A 12,218-nucleotide genomic window follows, 5' to 3' on the forward strand; every position below is an offset into this window, starting at 1 on the left:
AAACGGCACTTTGCACACTAACGCTTACCAAGAAATAGTTTTGTAAGGAACCCAAGTATGAAAGGCTCCCAGGCGGCACGGAGTCCTCACAGAGGATGGACGTGTTAACGGTCGTGACTCACCTCCGCAGCACTGCAGCTCTTGACATGCCAACACACACACTGACAGACATCCAGACAGGGGAAAAAAAACAGGCCGCTCTCTGAAGTGAAGGGCCTTGCCTTGTTGGGCTCTTCTCTGCTCAGTTGAACAGCGCAATCCTATAAAACTATCGACCCCCGCGTTGACTGCGTGAATAATGTGACAATTTACTCTCCTTCGAGGCAAGAAAACACATTGAACCGGCTGCGAACCTGCCCCACGCACTGCATATTCTCAATCACTGTCATTATTATTCTATTATGACAGTTATACAGAGAATCATTATCGGCTGATAACAAAAGCGCTTGATCGTCTTCGGCGCAGGGAAGGGGAAGCCGTGTCCTCGCCGGGACGAGCGCAGACTGCTTGGCCCCACGGGCCTCGGCCACCTGCCAGAGGAGCTGCTGCGGGTTTTCGGGAGGAACACTCACTGTCACATTTCATCCCCTGGTGAATGAGGCCGTACAGCAGCGACCCGCAGTGATCGCAAAACGTCGGGCTCCCGTAGGTGTGGATTTTAAACTTGTGCTTGCTCCTGGGGTCCTGCAAAGAGGGGAACACATGTGCAAGTCAAGCTCACTTCAAAGCGCAAGACCTGTGGGTCAGTACTGCTGCAACACCCAACGCTGGTCCGCCTCCCGGCACCATCAACCCTGTCGGGTACAGCACGCTGCACGCCTTTAATTTTCCCCAGGCCCAGTGAAGGTGGGAATGTCGGAATTCTACCCTAAAACGCATCCCTGACCGGGAGGCAACGAGAAGAGGACCAGCCACGCTGCTGGCAGTCCAGGCGTGTGAGCTTCACAAAGGCAGGAACAGTGGGGATAAAGGAGGCATTTGAGGACAAACAGCTGCAGTTTATTGGGATTTAGACAGATAGGATATGCTTTTCAGTTTTCAAAAGCCGAAACGTTTTTTTTTTGTTCATCCTCTGAGATTCCTCAGAGAATCATTTCACAGCACAGGGATTCTTCTTCGCTTGAAAGGTTCTTATTTACTGTATCTCTTCACTCTTAGTTTGACCAGCTAGGTCAGTCGTGCAAGAATAACGGCCTGCGGAGCTTCCGTTTCTACGGCAGGGTATTTACTGGGACAACACGAGCAAAGCAGGATGCCTCCCACCCACGACCCAGAGCCCTGACCAGCTACTGCTTATGAAAGGGTCCCGCTGCAGCATCTGCTTCTAATACCACCAGGGCAGTTGTTGCAAACTGTATCGGTATTGAGCCGGTGTAGTCGGGCAGACAGCAGCCAGTCCTGCAGAACAGAGCGCCAACCTGCACATTCTTCTGAAGCACGCAGCGAAGCAGAGGCTGGACGGGCGAGCCTGCCTTGTGCTTCAGAGCCATGGCTCCTATTAACGGTCTTAAAGCAGCACCACAGCCCTGCAGCTAGATGCCACCAGCTAGCGCCAGCACTGGTCTCCATGCCCTCCCTCCGACTGCAGCCCCCTTCAACTGCAATCTATGTAGGACCCTTGCTGAATAAAATAACTTTACAGCTGTGAAAAAGACTTTATAAAATATCTACCACAGGCATTCACTACTGCTGAGATATTCAGTCGTAGTACTAAGAATGATCACCCGTTGCTTGCATACCGTGCCTCTAATTGTGAAGTGTAAAGCGCAAAGCAGTGTTTTCTTCACTGACACCGACTTGTATAGACCTGCATCACCACGCATACAATATACAAGAGCTGTGTGTAAAATCTCATACAGTATTTCCTATGTTAGTATCTAAAACACACTGCAATTATTTCAGATCATTTCCATATTCTAACAGCAATCAGACAAGCTAGAGACGCCCCCCACAGGGATAAAAGCTGAAGACGACATCTGCAAAAAGGAGGCTCATCAGTCTGTGATTTTGGGTCTGTGAAGGAGGCAGGTGGGAGATCAGGTGATTCTAGTTAAGACTGGGTATGTTCAGGTAGCAGACAGTGGCATAGAAAATGAAATGTTGTGAGAAATAAAGTGGGGGAAAAAAACAGTTCCATTCTGCTTGAGTGTGAGGAGCCAGGTTTGAAATCATTCAGCACCCCAGCAGTTTATTGTACCTGAGGGACAGCTTTCGTTACACACTTCTATCCTGCATCTCATTATCATGCCCAGCTTTAATTTGCATGAATTAGACCAGACACAGCGCACTGAAGTGGGTAATGACCAATCTGTTTCATGCTTAAAGGATTTAATTTTTTGGTTTTTTAAAGCCTTGGCTTTGCAGCCTCAAAAAAAAAAAAAAAAAAAAAAAAAACTTGGCTGAAATGTTTGAATAACATTACAGTGTCAAATACAAACCGGGCAACTGCCCTGAGCTGTTCAACAGTGTCTTCGGGTTGCTCATGTGGTCTACCTCTGCCCTCACACTACCGAAGAGCAAGAGGCAACCCCCCCCCCAGGGCTCCCGTCTCTTAAATACCTGCCCACTTAAACACACACAGGCCGACATGAGGCTTTACACATTAACAAGCATGAACAGAAACAGCTCCAATGGGAACAATAAAGCAGGCACAGTAATTAAGAAAGAAACACAAAAACATTCCAGCTGACTGATTTAGAAACAGAGGCACTACAGTACATACCAACATACTGGCATTGCAGGTTAACTGGCTCTTTGGAAAATTGTCCCTAGGTGTGAGAGTGTGTGCCCTGCGATGGATTGGTGTCCTGTCCAGGTGTACCCCACACAGAGACAGGGTCTAAGCTCCCCACCCTGAACTGGGTGAAGTGGTTAGAAACCTAAAGCTCTTTGAATGTGTATTTGAACGCAGTACAACGTAGCTACATGCCAAAATTCATCACGCCTCATTGCCACTCAAACAGCACTCTTTCAAGCTTTGTATATTAAATTATGCATAAGAGGCATCAACTTTTAATGAACACTTGTAATGGACACTCCCACAGAATTGCAATGAGCAGGAGTAACACGCGGGTGTCATGCTCCTTACGCACTGGGCATGCAGCCCATCACCTTTGGACTGCAAGCCCAGTCTGCATACAGTCTGACTGAGATCCACAACTGGAGTGTGCCCAGAAACTGCGACACCACAGCACAAAGCTTCAATCCAAGTGCCAACACAAGATGCCCTGTTGTCCAGTGTTTATATAATTAAAAACTCATTTTAGAGCATTATAATTTTCATTTACCTTATTTAAGGGTACAGTTCACTTAAACAAAATTAGGTCTCGTGTCTTAAAAATACAGTAATGATAAGGTGCAATGCACTGACGTACTGTACTGTGCCTCTTACAAATCACCGGCGTCCCCTGTTAAGGAGAAGAGGCCCTCAGCCATGCCTTGGCCATCTAACCTTTGTTGTTACTGGAAGAATAATGGTTCTCAAAGGGTAAGAATGCTTCTTCAGGTATTACGTCTTAATTACAAGGTCTTACGGGCTCCATAATGACTCCAGCGCAGCTACAGACCTGCAAGTCGCAGCCTGGGTGACCCATGATAAAGATAAGACACAACGCAGGTAGACCAAGTTCAACCTCCGAGCAGACAGGAATGGTGTAAACACAAACCACAAGAGCCTCCAGTGAAAACCCAGGGCCGAGTATACAGTATGCTACATTTGCACAAAGCCATGCTTCAGCTTAGTCAGCAACTGCAGATGGCAACTGTATGACAAATGTCCCAGCAGAGGAAAGGCTGAGAAAAATGCTAGTTGCAAACCTGCGTCTTGGCTTTTTCTGAAGATGATAGCTCTTATTGCAAGAGCACCACAAGGCTTGCTATTTCAGGAAACAAAACCCAGCACACAAAGCCTTCATTTCTGCACTTGCCCTTTCTGGAAAACACTGTTTATGTGGCTGCTGACTGACACAGCGTGAGTCACCCAGAGAAATCCACATAGCTTTAATTAGCATGGTGGCATTTCACTGTCTTTGAGCTCCATCGCTTTCGCCCAGAAACCTTTGTTGCATCCAGACAAAGAACTGGGGGGAATGTCTTATCAGTGCCTGGAGACAAAGAACTGGCAGCATGTCTTATCAGTGCCTGGCATCTCTCGTTCTGTCTCAGTCGCTCCTCTGACACACCAAGGGGATCTTCAGCTGTGCTAGAGTGTCTCAGTCTCCTTCACACTCCTAGTCATTTCCAAGTGTGGGGACCTCCAAACTGCAGGTCCAGAGCAGACTCCCGACTGAATCCAAACAGCCTCTCAGACTTTCCTTGGACTGTGAACAGACTTCAGGATGAACTGTCTGCTCCATCATGAGGCAGATGAGGCAGATGGTCACGGTTAAGCCCTCAGTGTACAAAGATTTGATCACAACAAGGTCAGCTGTGGCTCTATAAGAGATTCTCCCCAGCAGCAGCTCAGCCACAAGAGAAAACCTCAGTCACTCTGATGCAAACGAAGGGGTGAACTGTGTCTGATACACTATGAAATGTTTTTCAAATACAAACCCCGTGCCTCTGGCCAGCAGGGTTTTAATATACAGGTATTAGCGCCACCGCTCATGATGTTACCAGCTGCAGCCATTATGTCTCAGCACGCTCTTCATCTTCTGCCCATCCAGGACAGCACTGAGCCCGAGTCAGGCACCCACTTAACCTGTTCACACACTTCAAGTTCCCAGTGAATCTTTTTTCCAAAAGACCACTTCCTCTAATGGCAGCCGCCACTCGGTAAAAAAGAGAACGGCCGTGGGTCTTCGATCGGCCCCAACACACACTTCCACACCTCATCGTCTTTCAAGCTCCAACTTCACGACAGGTAACAACAGGTGCAGGCGTTTCAGTAGGAGATGTCACGCAGGTAAAGAACTCATGAGCCCACAAGAGAGGGATTATGAAATTAGATTAGATTTCTTTCATCCTAAGAATAACAGTAAAGAAATGTACAGTAGTGTACTGTATATGAACACATATAAGATAGGTGCGATCAAGAGCAGACCATTAAGCTCATCTAGCCCGCTTGGTAGTGAGTAGTTAATTAAATCACTGGTTCCCAGCTCCTGCCACTCTTTGTGTGAAGAAGTGTCCCCTGTTCTGGGTTTTTAAAGCACTTTGCCTTAGGTTCCACTTTTGCCCTCTGGATCGTGCTTCCCTGTTGACCCTGAAGATGTCCACCGGGTTGACTGGATTGTCCGTGTGCCTCTGAGGCTGCCAAGAACGGGCCGGGTGAGGGCAGAGCAGAGCAGGGTGTGACGCAGGTCAGGCCTGGCTAACCCCCTGCTTGTGGCAACGGGCCCTTGGTCTCACAGCCCGGCTTCCCCATCGCCCGAGCACGAAGACCACACACCTCCCCCCCCCCACCACCAAGACACTGCCCCCACCTCTCTGACATATTCTCTAATTGCAGGCCTTCGAGTCAAAGGACAGACGAGCGCATTTCAGTGACTCACACTCCCAGTGAACGGAACATTTTCCTGACCAGAACTGCGTTAAAAGAAAATGCTTCACCCAGATGTAAAGGTAAGTGACACGCGCAAACCCCCCTTAACAAATTAATTGCCGTCTCTGATCTAAATTTAGGCGTTCTGTCAGAAACTCCAGCACAAAACATCCCCTGCAGAGACAGCTCAGCCGGCGTCAGCAGAGAGGCTGCCAGCGATCGTGCTCCTGAGTAGTTTTTTTTTTCCCCGTTTCACTTCAACACCTTCCGAGATTTTTGCATTCCCAAAAATTTCCGAAACTCAGCAGGCAGCTATAAATTTTCACTAGAAGCAGTTTTATGCAACAGACTGAGTAAGTGCGCCTGTGGACTGGTCACTACAGTGGCACCGTCTGATGATGCACCTCTGGTGACCCTGGTGGTGATGCAGTTAGGGCCTGGAAATGAGCCGATCCAGGCAGGTGAGAGGACAGGACAGCAATGAGAGCCTCTGCTTCCAAACTCTCCTGTTACAGTACAAGCACCTCACAACAAGAGGGATTTATTTCAGTGCCCTTGTACATCAAGAGGGATCAGGGTACTTTGCAGGGTAAAAGCAAAACCCTGTAAAAATAAAAGAGAAGGAAGAAAAATACAAAAAATGATTAACAGAAATAAAGATAGAGATAAAAACACAACAAGAAGAGAAAAGGCAAACTACTAAAAAGCCTGCCTAAACAGGTAAGTCTTTATTCTAGGTTTAAAAGCTGTAAAAGAGTTGTCATTTCTCAAATTAGCAAGAAGTGAGCTCCAGAGTCGGGGAGCAGGGCGGCTGAAAGCATCACCCCGAGACGCTTGCACCTGTAAGAAGGTGACTTCTAAAACCGCGTGCCTCAGCAGAGCACATTAGAGAACCCGTTAGAGGCTGAGCCGGTGAGTTGTGGACCATTCTGAAGCTTGCAGAGGGAGCGGCTAGGGAGCCAGTGTAAAGGATATGACAGTAATCCGGTGGAGGTGTGATGAAGGCGTGAATCGGGCTTTCTGCAGCGGTGTGATCAAGAATAGGCTGAATATGGACAAGAGAGTTTAAGATCAACCAAGACCCCTCCCAGAGTTCTCACAGTAGGGCATAATGCAAGGCTACAGTCAGGGAGACCTGAAGAGAGGGGGTCAAATTCTGGACTCCACAGCATTATCGACGGCAACAAACTGCCCAACTTGACAAATAAAACTCAGACATCACGCTTAATTGTCTATCCGCAAATCTCGTCAAAAAGCTAGTCCTCCTGCCTCGGCTCACTTCAAAGCCTTTGCATCCACACACGTACAGGTCTCAAGGCAGCCTGGCAGGATGCGATGGTTCACAGTCATGTAGGCAGCTGCGAGATCTCACAGAGGACTAGAACCAGAGCCCGAGTTTAACAGCAGGCCATGCCGAACTGAGACCAAGGCCGTCTCTGTGCTGTGGGCTGGTCGAACACCAAACCGAAAGGGCTCACAGAGGCCATCAGAGGACAAACGGGATTGTAATTGAATGGCAACTAGTTTCTCCAGGATCTCTGAAAAGGATCTGTTGTAAATGCAAACACCCCTCCCTTCAGTTGCAACAGCTGTTCCATTCATTGTGGATTCAACTGAAAGAGCTTTATTGACCTGACAAAAGAATTACAGGGTAATCAAAGCGATAACAATTAAAACAAGATGTACAGGCATTTACGACAAGATGTTAATTATTCTTATGTATTAGCAGACATTTATGGACCTTTACTACAACAACATGTTAATGTATTTTCAATACGACACACGAGTCTCATTACCTCTGGGGGGACAGTGTTCACAACCAGTTTAGACAGTCAAATTATTTGAGATGTTCCTTTGAAAGAGGAAAGTGTATCAAGATAAGTGGTCCTTCCCTCCGCTCCACAAATACTGTGCAAATACACACAGCTTTGCAGCAGCTCACCAGAAAGTTCAAGCCTGGACTGCAGTCCCCAGAGCAAAGCCAAACAATTAGTTCTTGTGTTAAGTAACAGTTTCTCAAACAAGAGCTGGTCATATGAATAGCTCGTGTAGCTAAACCTGGAGCAGCACAAACGCTACAAATGCAAACATGACCATTTAATGCCTTTAAAAATGCAATATACTGTAAATGCAACAACTTATAATAAATTATCAACTGAAAACTAAAGGATATCGAGGAGTTTCTTTCAGATGCTTCACTGTACAAGACACAACTATTTAAATGGGACTTGTGCCCTCTCAGCTTCCAATAACACCCTTTCTTTGAAATAGCATCATCACTCTGCTCTCCTCCCCACTGAGAGCTGGTGTGTGGTGGGCGTTCTGGCACACTATGGCTGCTGTCACATCCTCCAGGTGGGGCTGCACACTGGTGGTGGTGGAGGGGATCCCCATTACCTGTAAAGTGCTTTGAGTGGAGAGTCCAGAAAAGCGCAATAGAAGTGTAAGGAATGATTAATTATTAATACCCTTCAGTAATAATGTGTTACCAAATGTTTTAATTGTCTATTTGGCAATGTTATGAACTAGCTGCACTGTGGTTTATCTACACTACTTGTATAGACTTATATTAATGACCCAAGAAATAGCACAGCAAATTTCATTACACAACATCCCATGACAGTGAATGTCGATGTGCTTCACATAAAAAGCTGAAGTCAAGGAAATTAAAAATCACTGAGAAGTAAAAAGATAGATAATCAAACACTTTATAGTAGCGGTTGTTACTTGAGAGGCTTGCTGGTAGAGAGGGGATTTAATATTTATTGTGTTTTGTTTGTGTGCTTCTCCTGAGTTGCGCTTTCTGTGAGAATATTTCTTGTTTTGAAGAGAACAGCCATTTGGTATGCTGTCTGACTATGCATACAAATGATAACCCATCATACACTGTGCAGAGAAATCAAGACCAAACCACTCTCAGTCCTTTCCTGCAACGGGCTGCTTCTACAAACCTACTAGTGACTTGGCAGTGCAGTTCCTACTACATGCAGACTGGGGGCGCTAGAAGCACATTATGTCAGTACTCGGCAGCTTGTAGTGGATTGAGCTATGGGTTCACGGAAGGGATTGTTTCAAGCATTTTTATTGGATTAAATTATCAAATGCATTATAGATAAAAACAGTGTAATTTGTATGAAGCACAACATCACAACATCATAAAACGATCATGAAGACTTGCAGGAAAATAAAAGAAACTAAAAGAACCGAAAAAAAAATGAGCGGCGTATGGGAAACATGAATACGATATCACTCGTGACAAAGTATGTGACTCTATTGGTTGCTGTTTCTTGTAAGAACTAACGGCGTCTGTGTCACAGTTATGGCTGGGTATGTTGTTCCAGACTCCCACAACCCTTTGTGTAAAGAAACGGTATAGGTAGACGTTTTAGATGCAGTTATCTTTATTCGTATCGATCTCGGATTCACCATCACACTCAGTTATCCATCCGCAAATCCCAGCAAAGAGCTCTTCCTCCTTGCCTTGCCGCTCCGGACAGGGACAGCAAACGCGTTGCTCTTAAACAAACGCACACACCGCCGTACCGCGCCACACAGTTACAAAACAGAATTACTGCCAGAACTTGCGCATGGCTCGCTGTGTAACAGATGTCTCCGTCACCAAAGCCCCCCAAAGCTAAAATAGCTCAGCTTGTTTTCAACTGGCTCAAAGATTTTTAAACACAGGTTTTCAGCAGAAAACAGAACACAATCCGGGAAACTCATCCAGGCGCTGTGACTGCGAACGCCCCCACAGTCTGTGGCCCGCGAGTGCGCTGCGCACGGCGAGCCGCCCCAGCCCTAGGCCGTTTCTATCTGGACACCGACTCCTGACAAATCCCTGCGAAAACCGCTGCTTCAGCTGAATGGGAGCCGTCTTGTTCTGCGCGACCCAGAGAGATGCTGCGCACTTGCTGTGGCCACATCTATATTATTAATGAGCCCACTGAGGTGGATCTGTCTGTGCGTGTCTTGAGCGCCGTCTGCTGTGTGAGTTTTCTCGGCCAAGACTCCTCTGTGAAAGAGTCGCTGCTGGTCACCTCAAGATCTCCAGTGATGGTTCAATAGACACGCGAAGACATAAATATGATTAGTGTAAAACAACCAACAACAACTGGCACACATTTATTTGACCAGAGCCCACACGTTCTCAATCCCATTACAGTTCTGGAGGCAGCTCTGCATCACATCTACAACAAGAGTTAAACCAGCAGTTTTCCACCAGAAGAACCATCTTTATTGAACCTAAAAGGGCTGATAATGCATTTGTGTCACACACACACTGAGGGAATTTAAAACTCAAATTAAGGTGAGCAATCAAAACATCTCAGGATTTCTCTAAGAATTCAGGTTATCCTTGTGCAACTACGGTATGTTGTCCAACAGGTCTGTCCTCAGGTGAGCCCCTGATGGAGGAGGCTGTGTTTTCAATTGCACAGCCTCCTGAAGACAGGACTATCACTCCAGACCCCTAATTAACACCAGGAGATCTCTGCGCATCGGAATATACAAGCTACAGAGAAAATGAGCCAGCTGCAGTTAGTCATGTCCACCCACGCGCAGCTGAGTCTAAAGGGTCGGATATTCTCCCCTCCCAGCTCTCGGGTTTTACTTGGAAAAAAAAACAAATCAAGAAAATCTGCATTTGGCTGCTCCTTGTCTTGGCATTTGCCATCTTCGGTGAATTTTACCTCCTGAAAACAGCTGAAAATGTTCCCTGAGCAATCTAAGGGAATTGGCATGTGTGGCCCAGATATTTTTTTGCTTTTATTCCTTGGGCCAAATTCATAAAATATTTACAGTGGCACTACTCACTTTTACACCTCTTATTTTTTCACCAGACACAAAGCAAAATTTATCAGGATGATAAATTACTGTAAGCCCCAACCGGTCGCTTTCACCTCTCAGTCTAGTTTGGTTACGTTAGGGGGCTGTTTTGCACATTTGAAGTACTCCTGAAGGACTCAGGAAAACCGGATACAGAGGGAGAACCACATCACTGAGATGACCTTGTGATCTCTGAGAACTTGAGGCAGAGTCTTTTGGATTTAGAGCACAGTGAGGTGCGCGACTAAACATGTGCACAGGTAAATAAATACCATGCCAAGAGATCCCAGCGGAGTTATACTCAACTGAAAGAGGGTGCGAGAATTTCCAGGCGCTACTTGGGAAGCCGCTTCAAAGCGGAGGCCTCTGATGTCGGGAGCTCCATCAAATACAAGCCCAGGACATGCCTGCCACCAGCCAAAAGCAGCACTGTGAAACATAAGCCTCCCAAGTTCCGGTTTCCTTGGGAAAAGCTAAAACACAGCCACAGCAATTTACTCTGTATTCCAGGTTTTCTGGAATTAAATCAAGGGCCCTACTACAAGGGCCCTACTACAAGGGTCCTACTACAACCCTAGTAGGAAACTACAGTGGCCCCACGAAGCAGATAAGTGCACTCAGAGCCCAGAGCGGCGCACATCTCAGGGCATCGCTGGGCAGCCTTGTGCACAAGCTTTACGTCATTATGAAAAGGCTTTCCATTCATCAGGGGAGACGCCACCGAGGAGAGGGTCATTAGCTGTATCATCTGTGCGGGAGTCACGCAACAGGGCACAGCGCTGGTCGCACAAGGTAAGAGACACCTGTGTGTACCTGTGAGACAGCCCCATCTGCCACCCTCAAGCCAGGAACATCAAAACGAGCACAGCGGCCCGTTGGAGGGACAGCTGTATCACCACAAAGAGAACAAAGTATCAGTAATGCTGAATTACTGATCCAGTCACCCCGCAAGGGTACAGTACAACCCCAGAGGAGGATTGGTCTGGTTAAGGGACAACCACAGCTTTGGAGCTTAAATCAAAAAATATCAAGTAGCAATCAATCATTCATTTTCACAAAAACAGCTCTTTAGCAGATCTAAAAGTTTTGCAATACTAGTGTAGTTAGACAGACAGCTTATATACTGTATCGCCTCAAATGGAGACAGAATTGTTTATAAGCACAATGACGCATGACTGATTCTTGTTTTCAGCTGTTGAGTCACAAAAACTCCCATAATTCCTTTGTACTTTGTGTCTCATTTTGAGCCGAAACCCAACTGCTTATAAACTTGGCGTGCTCAGCAGAGAAGTACATTCATTAGCCAATACTATGCTAGTAATCATTCTGAACCCTATGTCACCCTAAGCCTGCTGAGCCTATAGATTAATGATAAACTGACAGAGGCTGATTAGCTGCACAGAGTACCAGCGAACAATATCAATATCACATATTGACACCAGCTGTAGAGGTGACTGTGCAGTGCAGGGAAGCCTGTGTCCCCATGAGACCTGTTCATTTGAACGGTAGCGTGAAAGTTGACAGGCCACTACCCTGGGCTGACTCTTCAGTCTGTCAGCAAACTGCTCCATCAAACTCATCCGACACATTCCCGGTCGCGGCACAGCGCGTCGCCGGCAGGACTCGCTCAGCCCTGGTCACAACACCGCCGCAGCCAGGGCGATTACAGCAGCTTCCTCCAGGGGGGGCAACACTGGCTCCTGTGGTGCTTCAGCCCCCGGAATGCAGGAAATCACATTCTGACTGAATACTGGATATGCAAGCCCATGTTCGTTTACACAGCCTGAGTAACGGGCAAAACAAAATCCCGGACAATTTATGGGATTTTATAAATCCCGGTCGGACCGATATTTTAGGTCTCAAAAAGAGGAGAGGACGTCTGGTCAGCCTAAATAAGGCTGCGGCAACGTGA

The 12,218-nt window shown here is 46.8% G+C and overlaps 1 protein-coding gene across 2 annotated transcripts in view; it reads right to left on the bottom strand.

Moving 5' to 3' along the window:
• prkcab (protein kinase C, alpha, b) overlaps positions 1–12,218 on the bottom strand; it is a 188,537-nt gene that overhangs the window by 78,543 nt on the left and 97,776 nt on the right. For both annotated transcript variants that reach the window (XM_069194637.1, XM_069194636.1), the window contains exon 4: positions 573–684. In XM_069194637.1, coding sequence (XP_069050738.1) covers positions 573–684 — 112 coding nt within the window. The remainder of the gene's footprint in view (positions 1–572; positions 685–12,218) is intronic.

This window comes from Lepisosteus oculatus, chromosome 9 (genome assembly GCF_040954835.1).
Source record: "Lepisosteus oculatus isolate fLepOcu1 chromosome 9, fLepOcu1.hap2, whole genome shotgun sequence".
Lineage (NCBI taxonomy): Eukaryota > Metazoa > Chordata > Actinopteri > Semionotiformes > Lepisosteidae > Lepisosteus > Lepisosteus oculatus.